At 37.7% G+C, this 20,936-nt stretch overlaps 1 protein-coding gene across 5 annotated transcripts in view; it reads right to left on the bottom strand.

The window, feature by feature from the left end:
* The window catches only part of VPS8 (VPS8 subunit of CORVET complex), a 240,631-nt gene that overhangs the window by 204,864 nt on the left and 14,831 nt on the right, over window positions 1-20,936 (bottom strand). For 3 of the 5 annotated variants that reach the window (XM_017538380.2, XM_017538384.2, XM_017538381.2), the window contains 5 exons: window positions 15,287-15,417; window positions 13,161-13,254; window positions 9,531-9,563; window positions 8,533-8,587; window positions 4,802-4,807 (listed from right to left, as the gene is read on the bottom strand). In XM_017538380.2, the coding sequence (XP_017393869.1) occupies window positions 4,802-4,807; window positions 8,533-8,587; window positions 9,531-9,563; window positions 13,161-13,254; window positions 15,287-15,417 (319 nt within the window). The remainder of the gene's footprint in view (window positions 1-4,801; window positions 4,808-8,532; window positions 8,588-9,530; window positions 9,564-13,160; window positions 13,255-15,286; window positions 15,418-20,936) is intronic. The other 2 variants (XM_017538382.2, XM_017538383.2) reach the window with 1 other exon arrangement.

Here is a 20,936-nt window from a genome sequence, read left to right as displayed (position 1 = left end):
AAAAAAAGGAAAAATAACTATAAAACTTCAAACTCAAAAACATTAATTTGGAATTTGGCTGAAATTTACATGTATATTATCCATAAAGAAAATTTACTAAGCAAATTAACAGTGCAAATTACAGTGTAAACAATTAAACAACTTCAAAAAATCATTTCAAACATCAAAATTATGCTAAAAATGGCTGGGCATGTGGCTCAAGACTGTAATCCCAGCACTTTGGGAGGCCGAGATGAAAGGGTCACTTGAGGTCAGGAGTTCAAGACCAGCCTGGCCAACATGGTGAAACTCTGTCTCCACTAAAAACATAAAAAAATTAGCTGGGTGTGGTAGTGGGTGCCTGTAATCCCAGCTACTTGGGAGGCTGAGGCAAGAGAATCGCTTGAACCCAGGAGGCGAAGGTCGCAATGAAATGAGATCGTGTCACTGCATTCCAGCCTGGGTGACAGAGGACTCTATCTTAAAAAAAAAAAAAAAAATTTGATATGCTAAAAGCAAACAATTCAAATATCTATTAGATTAAATTTGTTAAGGAAAGGATCTTGCCTTAATCACCTCTGATTTCTCCAGGAGGCACTCAAATATTTATTAAATCCTGTTATCTAATAATCAAAAGAAATTTCTCTAGGGTTTCTCCTAGGCAACACTTATTTTGTCTAGAGTTCATTACTATATCCGCTTGAAAACAATGAAATTAAAAATTTAAAAGAAGGCATGCCTACAAAATTTAACTGTTCAGAAAAAGGCAAAAAAAACATCCTATTTCCACAACCTGGAGTCTTCCCAACTTCCCCAGCACTGTTTGTGCCTCCCTTAATTACCTACACGCGAATTTTGGGGTATGTGTTACTTCCCCTATTCGACTATGACCTCTCTGAGGGCTAAGATCATGAGTGAACTAACACTCCCAAAGTACCCTGCTTGATGCCTTGAGCTTAGAAGCCATCTGACAATCATCTGAATAGCTTTCGCATTTGCCAACCCTCCTTCTATAAGAGTAAATCTAGTTATCAGACAGTCATTCATTCTCAGGTCTAGGGAAGAGTATTAGGTCAGTTCTTTTGCCCATTCAGAGTGAATACTGTAGGAGTATTTTTCCACGCTCATAAACTGGCTCAAATAGTAATTCCCTCCTTCCCAAAAAAGAGTTCTGAAACAGTAAGTGTAACTACATAGCACACAGAAAATACTCGATTTTTTTCAATCATTTTGGAATTTAGCCTTCGAAGGCAAACACTGAAAAGAAATAAAACTCATAAATATACAAGATCTAATGTATTTTAAAGTCACTGTCTTTCTTCACTTCTAGAATTGTACAGCAGATATTTTTCAATACATCCTGTTGTCCCCACCCTCAATTTTTTCAATTTAATCCAAATCATAAAACTTCCCTTTATTCTATAATTCTCCTGACTAAATATGACGTCACATTTTATTTTGCTCTTCCAAAACTACCTACTTAAAATAATGTTTTCCACAATCCTTATTTCATCAGGGCCACTCTGTATAGTTAGTGGATTCTCGTCCACACACCTTACTTTGCAAACTGTCACGATATGATGGTTGCGCAATAGTATTCCATATGTACCTCCATCCTGAGTCACATGGATAGGTAACAGATGGACTGAACGTAAGACGACAAAGACAGAAGCTGGTATGAAATTTCACACCCTGGAGTTTGGACTGCTTGCCTTCCAGGCACAGAGCAATGTCTAAGCAACACACTGCTGAGATCCTTTGTAGTCTCTGCTTTGACATCCAAACTTCACAGAGTTCTGATTCACCAATACTTAAAGACTCTCACTACTACGTTCTAATTTAACAAAGCTCACACTTTAGACTATTTCAGGCACAGGAAGTATGAGCAGAACTCAGAAGTATGATAACAGAGAGAATGAGGGTACCATGAAGAGGAAACACAAAAGAGTGGCAATGGACGAAACGAGGGAAGGAAAAGGGCACAGCCAGCTTCTAGATTCAAAACCAAACACGACTGTGCCTTCCTGACTGCTGTTCCCACATACCATCAACTAGCCAAGACAGGGAAGTCAATTACCAGCCTCAGCCATTCCTGAAATAGGGATTAAATTTATACCTCATAAATCTGTTAATGGAAACATTCTCAACTTTTTTCTTGATTTTTACAATGTATTTGTTGTTTCTATAATGTCCCTTTAGAAGGCATCCTGACTATGAAACCAGATACTTGGATTTTAATTCCATACCTACCCCACGGAGAGTTACAAGCCTTAAAACTACAGCATGTCTTGGTAATTTTAGGAATGTTACTTAAGTTCACTTGGCCTCCCTATCTTCATCTGTAAAATACAGAAAATGCCCCTTGTCTCACAGTGCTGCTGAGAGGAATAAATGAGTCAAGTAACATAATGCACAAAGAAGCCAATTCAGTGTCCCTTGAATAGTATTAAGTGCTCATCACAAACTAATTTATACATTACATTCATATATACATTTAAAAAAACAGCAGTGATGGTGAGAGAAGTGATGGGCAGTGTAACAAACGTAATCTACTTTGACTCCATATTTATCAGCTCTTATTGCTATCTTCATACATTCTATCCTTACAGTACCATGTTAACAAACTTGATGTTACACAATTTAGACTAAATCAGAAAAGGTAGAATTTCTGTGGAAAGAAGAAAGCAGTCTTATTGAAGAGGTTTCTCCTGCTAGAGCAACTAAACATTCTGTAGTCCAGATAATTCTGGACAATTCTGGGAAGTGATATCTGACTAAAATAAACATGAAACCTCTTCAAAACACTTAAATTCCATGGATACATGTAAAGAACAAAATGACCTGGACAGAAGAAAGGTGAAAATGAGACCCACTCCAGGTCACTCTCAATGTCATTAAATTTAAAAGGAAAAATTCTATTCTCCCCCTACTCTCTGAAGTCTCCTTTGTCTACAGTTGGAAAAAGTTATTAAGAGTATATCTAATTTCATTTACAAACTCACATAAAAGTATATTTGGTTAGTACTGTTAAATTTGTGTTTTAAAAAAATTGCAGTGGGTCTTAATAACTGTTACCCTGGCAAGAAATATGAAACGAGACTAACACCTTTCTCATAAACTTCACTGAGTTGACACAGAGTTTTGCGTATGAAAAATTAGAAAATTCTCAAATGGCACAAATGCAAGGAATTATTGTTTATGACAATAATATAGCTTAGCAATTATTTTGGATAACTTGAAGGCCAAATATCACAAACAGCACATCTATTTGACATTGCCCTGAATTACATCTGTATCTTTTATTAGTATGTCTTTCAAAATACACCTTGCTTACAATAGATCTCCTTGGCATATTCTGGACCTAAGAATAATATGCTGAATAGCAAAGAAAAGTCACAAATAATGTACAAAGTCTGTAACAGACCTAAAATCTAAATCTGAACATATTTCAAGAATTTCCGTTAACTCTTTCCATATTGCAAAATTAGCCCAATCCTCAATTTCTTTACCCCCAATTTGTTTTCATTAGTTCCCAAAGACTATCAAAAGAAGGAAATACCTAGATCCTCGCAGGAATCCAATTTAATTGTGTGTGTAGAGCTCTACCATTATTGGCAAATATTCACTATTCTTTAATACTACTCTTTTCTTATCCTTTTTTTTTTTTTTTTGAGACAGAGTCTCACTCTGTCACCCAGGCTGGAGTTCAATGGTGCAGTTTCGGCTCACTGCAGCCTCCACCTCCTGAGTTCAAGCAATTCTCCTGCTTCAACCTCCCAAGTAGGTGGGATTACAGGCACCCGCCACCACACCCGGCTAATTTTTGTATTTTGAGTAGAAATGGGTTTCACCAAGTTGGTCAGGCTGGTCTTGAACTCCTGACCTCAAGTGATCCCCCCGCCCTGGCCTCCCAAAGTGCTGAGATTACAGGCATGAACCACCACATCCGGCCTTTTCTTATCCTTTATTCACACTAAAATATTCTCTAGGACCAAGGGAGAAAAGATCTAATCAGGAAACATTTTTCATTGATGATCATAAAAACCACAGAAGTATTTTACCTGGCCTCCATCAAACCAACTCACAGAATTCAAGTTCTCCTTTCCTCTGTAAGGCTTACCGACTGAAACCAGGGCATACTGAATCCTCATGGCTAGCTGGATATCTTCCAGAATGCTGATGCTTACTCTGAGTCAGTTGTATTCATTCCCAAGCCTGTTCATGCTATTATAATATTACTGTACTTTTAAACAGTAAATAAACTAATGCAAAAGAGTGAAAAAGAAAAAGCTGTTGTTTCCACAAACATTAAGTGGATGATTTAAAAAAAGAACTTGGTAAAGATAAGTTCCTTTACAAAACTGTCACAAAACAAGGTGTTCACAAGATAACAGTAAAAGATGGGAGGTTTTGCTAAAATCTAGGATTTCGCACACATTGACTGATTCACAGGTGCTTACGCTTCTACCTCTACTCAAACTAAAACTGCAAATTTTACATGACCCATTATTGATAAAGTTTATGCCAAAAAAGATACTTCAGGACTCCAAGTGGCAAATACAAACTCAAAGAAAAAGTTTGGGATTGCATCAAAAGATCAGAGGAGGAAGGAAAACACATATATTTTCAGTTAAAACACTGAAGGTGTGTTTATATGTATGGTTTTTCACAATTTCCTCATCTAATTTTTCAATTAGCTACATTTTTTTCAATAAGCATTTCATAAGAGGGCACTGATTGTGAGTGGTAGCATTCTCTTCCAACATTAAAAAGGCCAAAAGAAAAGAAACCATTCATTGCAAGCTAGAATTATTTACTATACCTTTTCCTTTTGAATCCATGAAGAAAAGATCAAGAGAGAGAAAGAAAAGCAAGATATCAGTTCACAAATTCAGAGAAAAGACAGGTAAAAAAAATTCAAGAATATCAGTGACAAGCTTCAGTTATCTGTGGGAATGATACTAAACATGATGAAGTGATGTCTCTAGCATTTATTACGTTCTGCTACATTATGGGGAAAATGCATAATACTCTCATTATAGCAAAGTAAGTAAATCCATGTTTAAGTGAGATTAAAAAAAAAAACAATTTCAAAAAGATAATCTACTAAAGCATATTAACCACCCCAAAAAAAGGGAAGCCGAGAACTTGGGGATCTTTATTAAGATTTGGACTTTTGAGACTCTGTATAAGGTAAGTACCAATACATTTTTTAAATGCTACATGCCCATAATTACTTAAGACTAGGCAATAAACATCAGTCTTTAAGAAACTTATAATGATTTCTATCTTAATGAACCGGGCCTCTGCTTCAAAGAGGAACATTTAATACTTAAACAAGTATAGTTCTTCCTGCTACACTTTCTCCTATGATCAACACAGATGTTTAACAGCGATGAGATCTAACCCAGGCCTCCAGACACTTTATAGTATTATTACTCTGCCATTGGTTCCTAGGCTTTCAAGCATATTGTAATCCATTCGCTAAAACACATTGTCCAACCATCTGATTCCTATAAACAGTAATGAGTAAAGTTTATTAACCACACTATTAATACACAAAGCACAACCACAATATTATGATTCTTTCTCAAAATGTTCACTTTGGCATACTTTCTTTTCCATGAGGCTGTAATGAAAGATTATTATTTCCTCATATCTACAAGAAAGCTGCTGGGGTTTTAAAAAACAAAAAAAATCTGAAACCAGGCCCAAGGAAATTGAAAGGACAGTATCAAAAGACAATGTTCTCTTTTTTAGTTTTTGTTTGTATTCATTTTTTAAATTTGTTTGCAGTAATCTATACACGGGCTTGGTTATAAGCAGTCACACATTCTCATAACACTGAGAAGAAAGGAGTGTTAAAGCAGACAGAGGTGAGGAAAAGTGAGTACTGGTAAGTGGGAACAAAAAGCCAACATGCAATCTGCTGACAAACACATGCATTATGACCTATTCTCATTCACCTTCGTTCTTGTATTCTTTTCTTCCTATCTTAGAATTTGCCTTCTTTTCTCTCAGGATAGCAGAATTGCTTGGAATAGTAGAAATACACTTATCTAGGATTCAGCATTCCTCAATGAACTTGGCTGAATCTGGCTCTGTGCATCTCACTTAACCTCTCTGGTCCTCAACAGCCTCAGATGTAAAATAAGGAGACTGAACTAAATGACCCCAGAGGATTCTTTTCCAAAATTCTGTTTATCTAATATTAATTATGCCCCACAGGAAGACCACCATTCTGAACACCTGACAGGCGAGCAGGCTGACAAAAACTTTTCTAGAGGCATTAGATAATACATATCAAAAGTCCTTAATGTTCATCTTCTGATCCAAGCAATTCCACTTTCAGGAATATCTGCCCTAAAAAAGTAATCATGTACACAGAGATGTAGTAACAAAAACGTTCCTCACACTACTGTATGTTTACAAACAATTTAAATGTCTCATAGTAGGAAAAGACTAAGTTAATTAGGAAGAATCGACTTAATGGAATACTATGTAGACATTAAAAATGATGTTACAGACAAAATACATAATTGCAGGAAAATATACTCATGATAATGAAAAGCAGGTTACAAATGAACATGATCCCATTTGAGGATGTACATATACACACATACAGGTACAGAAAAAAGACTAAAAGGTTACATACAAAAATGTTAGGGATTATTCCTGGGTGGTAGGACTTGGTATATCTTCAACTTTTCACTCATCTATATTTTCTGAATTTTCTACTATGAATATATATCAACTATAGAGGTTTTAAAAAGTCTTTTTCAATCAATTCTAAGTTCTTTCAAAAGAATTACAATTTTGTTTCTACTCTTCTGGTCCCCAAACAATAAAACTCTATTATTTAAATCAATTACCTTTGAAAAGTCTACATTTTACAATTACATTTTAAATAAAGCTTTTGTCATAATACAAAAGTTGTAACAGTAAGTCAAATCATTCAAAACCAACAGAAAATAACTAGTTATCCATTCATATAGTAAACAAGGATGCGAGGCCCCACAGAAATCAAATTGTCGTTCTGCTATTAAGTATTCTCAGGTAATCCTTATAAAATATTCTATAGATTCCTTACTAAAAACAGTGTCATCAGAACTTCCATTTAAAAGAGATGAAATGACTTAATATCCAGAAAAGAACACTAAAAATGACCCTCGCAAAAAAACTAATCGTTTTTATTTTTTAATTTTATTTATTTATTTATTTATTGGTGACAGAGCGAGACGATGTCCCAAAAAATATTATTTTTTAATTTTTAATTTGTATTTATTATTTATTTGAGACAGTGTCTCGCTCTGTCACCCAGGCTGGAGTGCATGGCGCGACCTCCACTCACTGCAACCTCTGCCTCCCGGGTTCAAGCAATTCTCCTGCCTCAGCCTCCCAAGTAGCTGGGATTACAGGTGCCTGCCACAACACCCAGTTAATTTTTTGTACTTTTTTTTTTTTTCAGTAGAGACGGGATTTCACCATGTTGGCCAGACTGGTCTCGTGCTCCTGACCTCAGGTGATCCACCTGTCTTGGCATCCCAAAGTGCTGGGATTAAGCGCATGAGCCACCGTGCCCGGCCTCAACAATCTAATAGTTTTTAAATTTGAAAAAAAAAAGAACAAAATATTCCACTCATACATCAAATTCAAAAGCAAAGAAGGTTTAATGAAACTACAGTTATTTAGTCTCAGGTAGAAAAAAAATGAGAAAATACAACTATCTTCTACTACACAAATAAAACTAGTTCTCTTTTCAAGCAAGAAAGCAATGTGATTTCAGGCCAAAAAATTGTCAGTTTAGAGCAATTTACAATGGAAATAAAAAAGAGCTCATTGTCAGTGAGAGTTCCTGAAATCACTGAGAAAGCCTGGGGAAGCTGTTTTCCTGAAGATCTTTTAGAATGCCCACTATTAAAACATGATTCAGAATCAAAAATCCCCACCACCACCAATTGGAGGCAGATGGGATGATAACCCCAGGTTCCTTTCAACTTTATTCTTTTTGTCTAGGTTTGCAGAGACAGTCAATAGATGTGACAGCTTATAAATTCATGAAGAAGAAAATAAACTTGCAATAAGCAGCAAAACAAAGCTGTGAGTCAAATAACTCTTAGTTATAAAAATGTTAGGCTGGGTGCGGTGGCTCACACCTGTAATCCCAGCACTTTGAGAGGCTGAGGCAGGCCGATCACGAGGTCAGGAGTTCCAGACCAGCCTGGCCAACATGGTGAAACCCTGTCTCTACTAAAAATACAAAAAGTCAGCTGGGCGTGGTGGCACATACCTGTAATCCCAGCTACTTGGGAGGCTATGGCGGGAGAATCGCTTGAACCAGGGAGTCAGAGCTCGCACCATTACACTCCAGCCTGGCTACAGAGCAAGACTCTATCTCAAAAAAAAAAAAACAAAAAATTGACTGCTACTTTTCAAGTTTTTCTGGTTTTGTTCAAGAAAATAAAGTACACTATATAAACTGTGAATAAAGAACATTATAAAACCCAAAGGACACTTAATATTTAAAAGCAGGAAAGCACTTAGAAAATTTACCAAATATTAAAGCCAATCCATGAGATGTACCCACTGCTATCAGACTGGACACTGCCTGAAAACAAAAGGGAAGATGACATTTAAGATATTACATTAAGAATCTTGAAATAATCAGAGTTGAATTTGTTGGCCTTCTTCCTCTAGGCACCAGATGACATACAAACTATTATAAATAAGAAGAGTTTCATCCAGGAGGCAAAGCGGGAAATGAAACTTAGGACATGTATTTCTGATAATCCCTCTAAATTTACTCTAAGAGTAACATTATCAAAATATCATATGTTTAACATTACAGGCAATAACACGCCACTCAGCTTCCTCTAAAGCAACTTTCAACTAAAAAATCAGGGGTCCAGGCAAAGAAGCACTTATGCTGCTCAACCAAGAGCTTCCTACAAGGTGTGGGGAAGAGGTGAGAACACACTTCTCTAGTTTATCCACAGGAGCCTAAAGGTATCCAAAATGTTCAAAACTCACCCACTTCCTCACCAAATGACTAAAAGGAACGCTACAAGCGGCGCTGGAGGAAGACAAGACGAGATAGTACCAGCGTGCTTTCGATATGCACTAGTTCTCTGCAACACTCCAACACAGTTCTAGTTGGCAAGCCTGGCAATGGAATCCAGAGCTGTTAAATGTACTATTTACCGCGAAGGGATTCCATCAAATGATGCCTTCCACTCCTTGTGGAAGGGGAGCCAAATCACAGAAGCAGCAAATTTACCTGGGCAGGGTGGTACCACAAATAAAACAAACCTGGAGAAGGCTAATATTACCCCACTATCTGCTTCTCAAACAGAAGCCTCAAAAGTAACAAAATGCTAGGAAAAAAGAAAGCATTCAACATGGACGAATGTTAAACCCGATTACTGGCCGTAAAATGACTTATGAATTTATTATCATAATAATTTATGTAACACTTTGAGCAATGTAATAATACATCGAAGAAACACCAATCAAATAAAAAGCTTACCTTTAAAAAGTTAAAGTATACTTACAATTGCTGTAGGCAAGCCGGCATCTACTTTGTCCTAAAAGAAATTTTAAAGAAAGTATTTGAAAAATACAGAAAATGGTATAAGGCTCTTGCTTTACATATACTTTGGTCCAAATCAATTTAGATAAGAGGCAGAACCTTTATTTCTGCCCCCAACTAAGAGAAATCACAAAAGCTATATATATAGCAACAAAATACAAAGGGGATGAAAGAGGATTGTTTTATTTTACTGAGTACATCGGATGCCCCAGGAAGGGTACTGATTATAATGGCAATGCAAAAGAAAAAGACGAAAGATGTTCCATTTTCTATAATTTGAATAAACCGTAAGTACTATGGGGACAAAACTGCAGGAGTATATAGATTAGAGGAAAGTAAACATCTAAAATGTTCCTACTACTAAGTAGGACTTTCCTGTCTAGCAATCACCCAATAACCTCTAAATAAACCCCAACAGGGTACATTAAGTCAGTTCTCAGATAAGAAAATAAAACATCATATAGAAGTACTAGTCTCAGCTCCTTATCAGAAGCTATATGGCATTCAAAGGTCACCTAACTTTTCTGAACATTAGTCTTGTCACCTGTTCAAAGAAATAGCAAATACTGCCCTATTTACCTCAATGAGCTGTCCTGAGGATCAAATTAAATGTGAAGAATGAAATAAATATGTAAGAGTATCAATTCTAAGCTTACATAGCTTCAAAGAATCCTGAGTTTGTAGTGACGCAGTACTGCAGTAGCAAAGAGCTTGCATATACAGACATTACACTGCTTGATTCTCAACCCAGAAGAGATGTATAGAATGGGTAGTATTATTCTGATTTTCCAGATTTAAAAAACAGACATTTCCAAGAGTTTAACTGACTTGACCAAGGGTGCTCAGTTAAGTGTTAGAGCTATGTCTGAAACTCAGAGCTTCCAATTCCCAGGACAGGCTTCTTTTAGCACTTCCACATTTTCTTTTCTATGTCTGTCCTTGCCAGTGTGGTCAATTATTATCCTCTCTCAAAAGGCAGAATCTGTTTCACCAACTCTGTAGAGCTTCCTGAGAACCAACTTAAACTTACTCCAGGACACGGAAACACGAGAAAAACAAAGATCAAGGCTGCTATACACGATGCTCTGGATGGCAGCATGTGTCCAACTTTGTGTGTATATATCTGAGTGTCAAATGTGCCTAACATAACGCTCAGCAATTAAGAAGCATGTAAAACATATTTCATCAATGACGGATCTGCATCTAGACAGGGAAAAAGAGACACAGGACAGCAGATGAAGGTCATAAACTCTAGTAAGACCTCACCTAATGTCAGTAAGTTCTTGGAAACTGTGGCTCGAAGCGAAACAACGTAAACCAATTGTTTCTTCTTCTAACACTGTAACAAAATCATGTTACTCGAAGGCCTGTTCTAGATTCAAAATAGAACCTGAATAATGAAATCAGAAGTCACCCAACTTTAAAAGCTAAAAAAAACACAGATGTTTGGAAGCATTGTAGAGATTACAGAATTTTAGTACTGCTGTTGAAATATCTGCGTGTAGTGGGTCTCAAAAGCCAAAATCAGGAGAAGCACCTGGGATGCCTGTATGCCTGGGATTCAGTAGGTCTGGGATGAGCCCCCAGGAACCTGCAATGTAATCAGCACTCTAGGAGATTCTTATACAGTGGACGCAGTTTGAAAAAAACACTACGCTAACGTATCTCTAGTGTCTTTAAGTTGATCATAAAAGTAATAAAGATCCTTAAAAAGTTGCTTTGAATTATTTTAAAGTATAGTCACATGTCATATTACTTTGAAAAGGATTCCAAATTTAAAAATGAGCTTCACAACTCCAAAAATTTCCTCTCTCCTGTTTTCCATGCATGAACCCCAAAACTGTGATGATCAAGGCCCACATCAGCCCTAATAACATCACTAACCACATGGCTGAAGGCGCTATTGAGCAATTATTCAGGGAGAAATAGCCAAAAATATAACTAGCTTTACATGTTAATAAACCAACCATCACAGGAAAGCATACAATTTAAATGGAGCTGGTAATCCAAAAATAGGAAGGCACCGTATGATGACTGCCACAGGAAAGGCAGTTTTCATTTTAACATACCAAAGGAGCTCAGCCATAGCAATGAAATAAAAGCAGAATGCAAACACTCTGGGATTTATTAGAATTTCTCCTCCTCTTCAAGGGGAAGGAGAAACCCTTTGCAATAACAGATTTATCTAATCATTGCTCAGAGTCTGAGTTTCAGCTCAGTCTCCATTATTCAAAATATTTTTAAAACTGCACAGGTGGGTCAAATGACTGTTCTGGTTCATCTTGATTTTGAAAGGAATTAATTTCATCACCTACATAAGGATTAAATTCAGTAAACGTCATAGAAATGTAATCCTCAACAGGTGGTTCCCATTCTAGCAACTATAAGTTACTCTCCATCTAAAAGAGGAAGAACACTTGCCCAGGTTTTCTCCATGGCTTGAGCATCTCTCTATTTAAATTGACTTCATGATATATGAGCTAGGTCAGGATACACCAACTGTCATAGTAAATACTTTTTTTTTTTTTTTTTGGTATAAGTACAAAGGACTTTTTCTGATTAACCTGAAAATTTAAGTGCAATTATAGTATCTTATAATTCTATATCAATCTTTCAACCACTTGAAAAATACAAAGATTTATCTCTTATCCAACTTGAATATGCAAAATGCCAATTAAATGCCCCAAAAAGTACATAAAGACACATCAAACTTCCTGGAGTATAAATCTGTCATTATCATTATATACAGAACATATACATTGAATTTAGGAAAACCAAAATTGAAAGGCTACATAAAACTGTAGGCTTCGAGGTCAAAAGAAAAGTCTTACGGCGTCAAAGGAAAAGTTCTGCTGTCTACGGATCATTAAATATTGTTTACATTAACCCAGTGCTCTGAATAATTTTGAAAAAAGGCCACAGATGTTTTGTTCCAGCCATTTCACACATTGGACACGTTCACCAATGCCACCTCCATTTCACAACAGAAGCATCGCAGCTGAAGTTAGAAACCCCAATTGTGAATAAATGCCTTGCTACCTCCTAGCAGAATGATCTAAGACAAATTAATAACACCTTTCTGAGGCTATTTTCTCATCTGTAAAACAGAATACGGCTTTACCTACTTTTCAAGTTGTAAGAATAAATGAAATAAGGTACATGAAAATACTTTTGTGAATTATACAAAAAAAAAAACATTCAGTTGTAAAAGATTCTGATCAATCACTTCTCCATATGAAAAGAGTCAAAAAACAAGCACTCAATCTCAACAAATACACAAGATAGCAACTAAACTGAAAAAGAATTTAAAGAAAATGCAGACAGTATTGATCTGCGGCTTACCGCCATATTTCATTTAGGCACAGTCTAGATTCTGAGCAGAACTTGATTTTCATGGCTGCACTAATTTCTATGTCAAGACATGTAGCCACGTCTTATGAGTCAAAAATCATCACACAAAAACCATGAAAGCCAGACTGTATTTTTCTGAACCCTCAGGCCAAGAGAGGTGCTGTATTTTGTTTTATGTTCATTCCTTCTTCATTATGCCATTGCAGGTTATAAAGCTGAGGGAAAAAAACAGAATACTTACAGCTGCAGACACTATCTGGGCAGAAATTCCCTTCAAAAGTGAATGTCGCATAACTGATCCATGGAGTGAAAAAGAATCAAGTAATTTCTTCTTCCTAAAAAAAAAAAGAAAGAAAGAAAGAAAAGGAAAACATTTAAAAACAGACCAAAAAAAGTGAAAAGGCAAGGTCCCAATGCTTTGAAAGCAAACACACACACACAAAAAGCAGAAGACACCACTTTATGTTAATTTGTTAGATCTGTTTTTAAAAGAGGTATGAAGAATCTAACCATTCCACCTTAAAATGTATTAAACCCACCTTGAACCTCAAAGCAGCACAAGCAGGAAAATGAATAAAATCGCCATTCCTTTCTCATGGATTCAAACTGCTCCACGCCCACCTTAGGTAACACAGCAGTAGGTTCTGATGCTCTCCAGAAGGCTGCCTACAGAGCACTCCTCCTGCCTGTGAGTCCGTATCACCTCTGCTGCCTTCCTACTGTTGCTCACCTTTCCTGCGCTGCTCCTCCTATGACTACCCTCTCATTCTTCAACCAACCACCTCCTCAAATTCCCCCTCTACTCATCATCATACAAAAAAGTAACTGTTAAACTTTTACCCAACATTTCTGAGCACGACTCTGTATGACTAGAAGTATGCTCTGGAAACACAAAAATAAGAAAGTCACAGTTACTACTGTCAAGGATCTCATAGCTTAGCTAGAGGGGCTGATAAATAACTCTTGAAGGATAAATGTTAGACTAGAAATATGAATTACGTACCACATAAATGCAAATGAAGAACAGTTTAATTCTGTTTATTTGGGGATATTAGGGATAGCTATAGAAAAGTGAAGATAAACCGGGCATGGTGGCTCATGCTTGTAACCCCAGCACTTTGGGAGGCCAAGGTGGGCAGATCACAAGGTCAGGAGTTCAAGACCAGCCCAACCAACAAGGTGAAACTCCGTCTCTCCTAAAAATACAAAAAATTAGCGGGGCATGGTGGCACACGCCTGTAGTCCCAGCTACTCGGAAGGCTGAGGCAGAAGAATCGCTTGAACCCAAGAGGTGGAAGTTGCAGTGAGCCGAGATCGTGCCATTGGACTCTAGGCTGGGCGAAAGAACAAGACTCTGTCTCAAGAAAACAAAAAAAAAAAAAAAAAAAAAAGAGAGAGAGAGATGACTGATTTGACCTTGATGGAGGACTAGGAGTCTGTCAGGGAAAAGCATGAGCAGAAATGTGAAGGTGTAAAGGTGTGCAGTGTGTCTGGGGTGCACACACACCAAAGGTACGGCGAGGAGGCCTGAGGGGAGAGTGCTTGCAGACCAGGTCAAACAGTGAGCACAGTCCAGACTGAGGCCACGCACACGAGCTCTGACTTTATCATGCAGGCGACAAGATGGTACCATATCTTTTAAGCAGGTAGTGACCAGATCATCAAAAACATTTATCTATTTGAAGAACACAGGGCCAAACAGGTTAACACAGCCAGCAACGACACCTATCCCACAAGAGAGAACCCAAAGAAAAGAGCATCGACACAGGCAAAACTGAAGAAGAAAAATAGATTACTTTATCAATATTGAAGTAACACATGAATTCAATCATGTATTTCTATTATGATTCCTCTACTTCTCTTTCCTTTTCATATTCTCTCCAAGAACTCTGAAGCAGCCCAAATTTAAGTTACTTAGGGTTAGAAGTCCTTTTCCCACATTTTTAGGCATCTTTGTGATTCTCCGAACCCACTCCAAGAGAATGAAGGCAGGCAGATCTGACAGAATGCAGGTGGCAGGGAGGTGCGGGCGGGTGCAGGGAACGGGAGGGTGGTGAACCCAGCTGTGTGTTTCCACCACAGACACTGTGCCAGGTTTGACCTGTGCTTCCTCCAAGGGCTCTACTGCTTCCTGGAGTCCCTGGCTATCATTATGGCTTCCTACTGGGAGTTCAGATGGTGGTCATAGCACCTACCCTTTTACGTTCTTCCTCAATGGTGTCAAAATCTTCAAAATATTATATCCACACAGGTGGACCTTCTCCTTCCCATGCAGGGCTTCAACAGACCATATTGTACTTTAAAAAGTACATTTGAAACAATCAAATACTTCAACTGTAAGCAAGTATGACTGATATGAATACCTACCTTTTTAAGTTGGTCCTGTCACCACTGTCTGAGCTTGCCACAGATGATGTATCATAGGAGTGAGAATCAACAGTATCAATGTTTAACAATGTAGGGTCCTCAAGAACAAAAGACTCATCTTCATCATCAGTCTAAAGTGGAAGAAGATAAATCAATACATTCAAAATCCAAATACTCTATGAAGTAAGCCAGGCATTAATGGTTTCTGCAGAGCACACAAGTGCTTATTTCTGCTTTTCACCTCTATGCCATGCATTCTTATTGACCTGAAAGGCACCATACAGAATTAGCAGTATTAAATTCTAGATAGATCTCTCTCTCTACAAAGAATTCACCCCCAAAACTTCTTTCTTGTAGCAGGAAGAAGCAGGAGCAGTTATGTGGATTATCGTTAACTGTAGAATATTTCTTAAAAATCAAGCTTTTACAGATGATGTGGCAGTTAACTAACAGCCAATGGCTTATCTGAAGAAAACAAATACCATCTGACTATAAATGGTTTACTATAAAAAACAGTAGACAAGCATACACAAAAAGGCATTCTGGGTAGAAAACAGCACAGAAAGACACAGTGATTTCACAATACAGATTTTGCCCATGGAAAAAGTAGTAGTCCAAAATGTCTGGAGGATATAAGCAGAGGTGGAGATGACCCTAGGAAGATAAGCTGGTACGCAAACCACAAAAAGCCTTATATCCCATTACACTAGATGGCAGCAGGGCCCACGTCTATCCTGTTCACCATTGTACCCCTAGTGCCTAGTATAATTTAGCCTGACACAAAATCAGTTCTCGTTTAATAAATATTTAGTATACTATATATAGTAGGCAGTGGGAAGGCAACTGACATTTTTAAGAAGTGGAAAGACATGATGGGAACCATGTTTTGAAAGAGAAGTGGGGCAGTATGAAGAATGGATGAGGGGAGAGAACAAGACTTTAAGGACCAGTAAGAGGGCTACTGCACTATCAAGGAAAAACAAGAGATCCCAACCTAAGAAGCTGCAGAAGAGGTCAACAGAGGGAATGATGACACACATTACTGAGAAAAACTCACATGTCTCTGGTTACCATTTTAATGGGGGGTACAGTAGGGGCAGGGATGGGAGGAGAGGCAAGGGAGACGTCAAAGAGGAGTACAGGGTTCCCAGCCTGAACAGCTAAGCAAAAGCTGACTCTACTTGCTGAAATTAGAAAGCAGACGAACGGCAGATAAAGCAGGATGAGGAACCTGGCTTTGCACAAGTTGATGCTAAGGGACAAAGGCATCAGATAATGATGTCTCACCATGTGTTTCAGCTGGACTGCCTTCTGACTTACCATTTCCAATCAATGTGCTTGAGAGAGTGACCTCTACTCACTACCTCAACTCTGTCCCCTCATTACAAGCTCCTACCGGTCTTGCTGATGTGACTAGCCAAATCCACCGGCCTGCTTTCTGTTAGCATGTTCTTATCCTCTGGGTGTCATTTAACCCTGTTGACCACTCCTTGTCACCCAGGCTGGCATGCAGTAGTGCAATCACAGCTCACTGCAGCTTCAAATTCCTGGGCTCAAGCAGTCCGCCACTCCAGCCTCCACAGAGCTGGGGCTCCACGTGCATGCCACCACGCCTGGCTCATTCACTCCATCTTGAAACCTTCTTTTCCTTTGGTTTTTGGTACATCTCTCCTTCCTGGTTCTCTGGTAACTTATGTGTCCTCCTATTAGTCACATGCCCTACCTTCTTCTCAGCCCAACCTTTAAATACGATTGTCCCCCAGGATTCTATTCTAAGCTCTTTTCTTTTCTTCCTATTTCACGTACTTCCTATTTGAGCAAGCTCATCCATATCTATAGCTTTAAGAACCATGTTATCTAATGACTCCAAAATCTGTGTCTTTAGCATCAACATTTCTCAAGGTTTAGGTACAAATTTACAACTGCTTTCCAGAGATCTCTACACATAGGTCTTCTAAGAACCGGGTTAGGACTGGCAATAAGACATTATGTTGCTTGAGTGCTGTAAAGATTGGAAGAACTGCTATAGGAAAAGGGAAGGAAATAATTGAGAAGTAAGAACAGCAGCATCAAGATCTTAAGCAAGAGAGTCAATCAAAATGTTATTTGATTGTCTTAAGAAGCCTGGGGACATAATTAAAGAAAATGGATCGGATGAATTAAGCCAGGCTTACAGGATAAGCGAAAGAAAGAGTGAAGGGGAAAAAAGAAGTGAGGATGTCAAGGCTGAATTTAAAACTACTGCTACACAGTAAAAATGTCAATTAGCCCCAAACTGATGTGAAAACGCTGCACAATCCTTTCAAATTTCAGCTGATGTGTGTGTGTGTAAACTGATAAACTAATTCAAAAACTTACATGAAAATGCAAAAAAAAACCACAAGAATAAACAAGGCAATTTTGAAGAATAACATCGGAGCTGGAGACTTTAAACTACCAGATAGCAAGACCTACTATAAAAATTCAATCACCAGAATGTGAGATTGAGGCAAGTACAGACTCACCTACAGACTCAGATCCACACATTTGATCACCTGATTTATAACAAAGGTGACACCAGATGAGACTACTCTTTTTAGTAAAGCGTGCTGGCTCGGAGCTCACACTACCACACCCAAAAATTACAGATCTACATATCAGAGGAACAACAATGAAGATTTTAGAACAAAATAGGGTGAGATCATCATTACCTTGGAATTGGCAAAATTTTCTTAAATAGGACACAAACAGACACACACACACAAATGGAAAATTTTAATAAGCTGAACTATATTAAGAACTTATGCTCCTCAAAAGAAACCATTAATAGAGTGAAAAGGTAACATACAGAAGGAAAGACGATACAATAATTATATCAAATAAAGGGCTTGTATTAGCATATATAAAGAACTCCTATAAATCACTTAAAAAATAAAACAACAGAAGTGGGCCAATTATATGAAAAGGCAATTCACAAAAGGGATATCCAAATGGTCAAAACATATGTCAAGGTACCCAATTTCATTAGTCTTCAGGGAAATTCAAATTAAAATCATGACGTGATAGCACTACACACCAGTTAAGAATGACAGTGAAAAAGAAAAGTTCAAAAGTTTATAAGGATACAGTAATCAGAAATCCCATATACTGCTGCTGGAAATGTGTATCAACACCACCACTTTGAAAAACTGTGTCAACACCACAGCTAAATATAACTACGTCTGATGACCCACTAACTCTACTCCTAGGTATATGTCCAATAGCAATGTGTGTCACGCTGGGCACAGTGGCTCACGCCTGTAATCCCAGCACTTTGGGAGCCAAGGCAGGCAGATCACCTGAGGTCAGGAGTTTGAGACCAGCCTGACCAATATTGCAAAACCCAGTCTCTAGTAAAAATTGTAAAAAATTATCCAGGTGATGGTGCACACCAGTAATCCCAGCTACTTGGGAGACTGAGGCACAAGAATCACTCAAACCCGGGAGGCGGAGGTTGCAGTGAGCCCCAATCGCACCACTGCACTCCAGCCTGGGTGATGGAGAGAGACTCTATCTCAAAAAAAATAAATAAATAAAAATAATAATTATTATTATCTTTTACCAAATAATCATTGTAGTAATCATGTGGTAGTTAACGAAATANAAAAAAAAAAAAAAAAACAATGAAAACAAACAAAAACCAGAAATGTGTGTAAGTATGGATACACGAAAACAAATGAATAAGAAAATTTAAAGCAGCACTCTTCATAGTAGCCAGAAATTAGAAACTACACAAATACTTATCAACAGTAGAAAAAATAATGCTATATTCATATAGAATTTTATACAGCAGTGTGAATAAATGAACAATTAATTACACACACAAAAATGAATAAATCTAAAAACATAATATTGAGGGAAAGAAGTCAGAAACAGAAGAGAACATACTATATAATTCCACTTACATAAAGTTCAAAGCAAGCAAACTAATCAATGCTGGTGGAAGCTGGAGTGGTAATTAACCGGGGTTTGGGTACTGAAGGGGCACAGGATGAGCTTCTAGGGTACTAGCAATGCTTTGCTGCTTTATCTGGATTCTGGTTACACGGGTTGTTCAGTTTGTAAACATTCACCACACAGTACACCTATGATTTGTACAACTTCCTCTATGCATGATATACTTCAATAAAAAGTTTGAAAGAAATTTCTGGCTGCACAATTCAACAGCAGCATTGAAGTAAACCCAAGGCTATTCTCGGAGACTAGCAGATTAGAAAGAGTCAAGAGACCTGGTCTTGATGAGGCCAAAAAAACAAGCTCGATGGATGGGAATGGGGAAAAAGGGTTATAGTTAGAGAATGGAATTTCAAAATTAAAAATCTCAGAAGCATAGTTTCAAAGGATGGCAATACCTAGTAACATTATTTCACACCCTAAATTCTGAGATCTAGGATGTCTTAGTAATCTCTAAATTTCTACTTTAAAAAGTGTCAGCCACATATGATGGCTCATGCCTGTAATCTCAAAACTTTAGGAAACCGAGGCAGACAGATCACTTGAGGTCAGGAGTTTAAGACCAGCCTGGCCAATATGGTAAAAACCTGTCTCTGCTAAAAATATAAAAATTAGCCAGGCGTGGTGGCACGTGCCCATAATCCCAGCTACTTGGGAGACTGAGGCAGGAGAATCACTTGAGCCCAGGAGGTAGAGACTGCAGTGAGCCAAGATTGTGCCACTGCACTTCAGCCTGAGTGACAGAGTGAGACTCCATCTCAAAAAAAGAAAAAAACAAAACCTGGATGTCCACTTCTTCCCAGTATCTCTTAAGGCTGGTATTAATGAACATTGTGGAATATATGCATCCACATATTCTGGGAAAAGGGTTTATTTACACTTTCTACTCTGGCCCTTTTCACTTTTTCTTCAGTCATTCTCTTTACTACTCCCCACGGTCCCCTCACAGTCTTTATGATGGTCTACAATTTGAACTATGTTTTCTTCCACATACGACTTGCCTGGTTCCCTGGAGGTGTAAAGGCTGGCCGGTTCCCAGCCTCGTTTCCCTCCCAAGCACAGAGACAGTCATACAGCACTTTATAACCCAACATCTAACACCATGACCCAAATACACTAGCCACTCAAACCACTATTGAGGGTGATAACAGTACTATCTTCTTAGTAAACCACTAATGACTGTCCTTACTGTTACTCACAGATAAGAAAGTTCTTGTGCAAGAAGTTTTCCTTCATGATGATCTACAGCTCATTCCGATGAGCGTTGTTTTCTTTGCTGATATTATATAATGATGTACAAGGCCTTATACACAATCCTCTAAGATTTTTATTTTACACTTAATAAGATAATTGAAATGAGGATGTGATTAAGACCATTTTAACAAAATTGACTAAAATTAATCTCCTCGTCTCTAAATGAAAGATTTCCTCTACATTAGAAAGTAAATAAAGGACATTTCACTGTAACAGAATATTCTTTCATGGACCAAAGCCTTCTTTGTCAAAACTAAAAATGCCTAAGTCTTAACACAGAACATACAGAACACTTCTGAAGTTAAAACACATTCAAAGATAAAATACATTCAAAGTAACAGCAACATCCAGCTGATGCAAAACATAGAAATAAAAGCCATACAAGAAAAATAAAAGATATAATTGACAGAGAAAGACATTTGTG

The sequence above is a fragment of the Cebus imitator genome, unplaced genomic scaffold (assembly GCF_001604975.1).
Source record: "Cebus imitator isolate Cc_AM_T3 unplaced genomic scaffold, Cebus_imitator-1.0 Scaffold111, whole genome shotgun sequence".
NCBI lineage: Eukaryota > Metazoa > Chordata > Mammalia > Primates > Cebidae > Cebus > Cebus imitator.
Note: the sequence above shows the minus strand (reverse complement) of the source record. Positions and strands in the feature narration are given on the sequence as shown.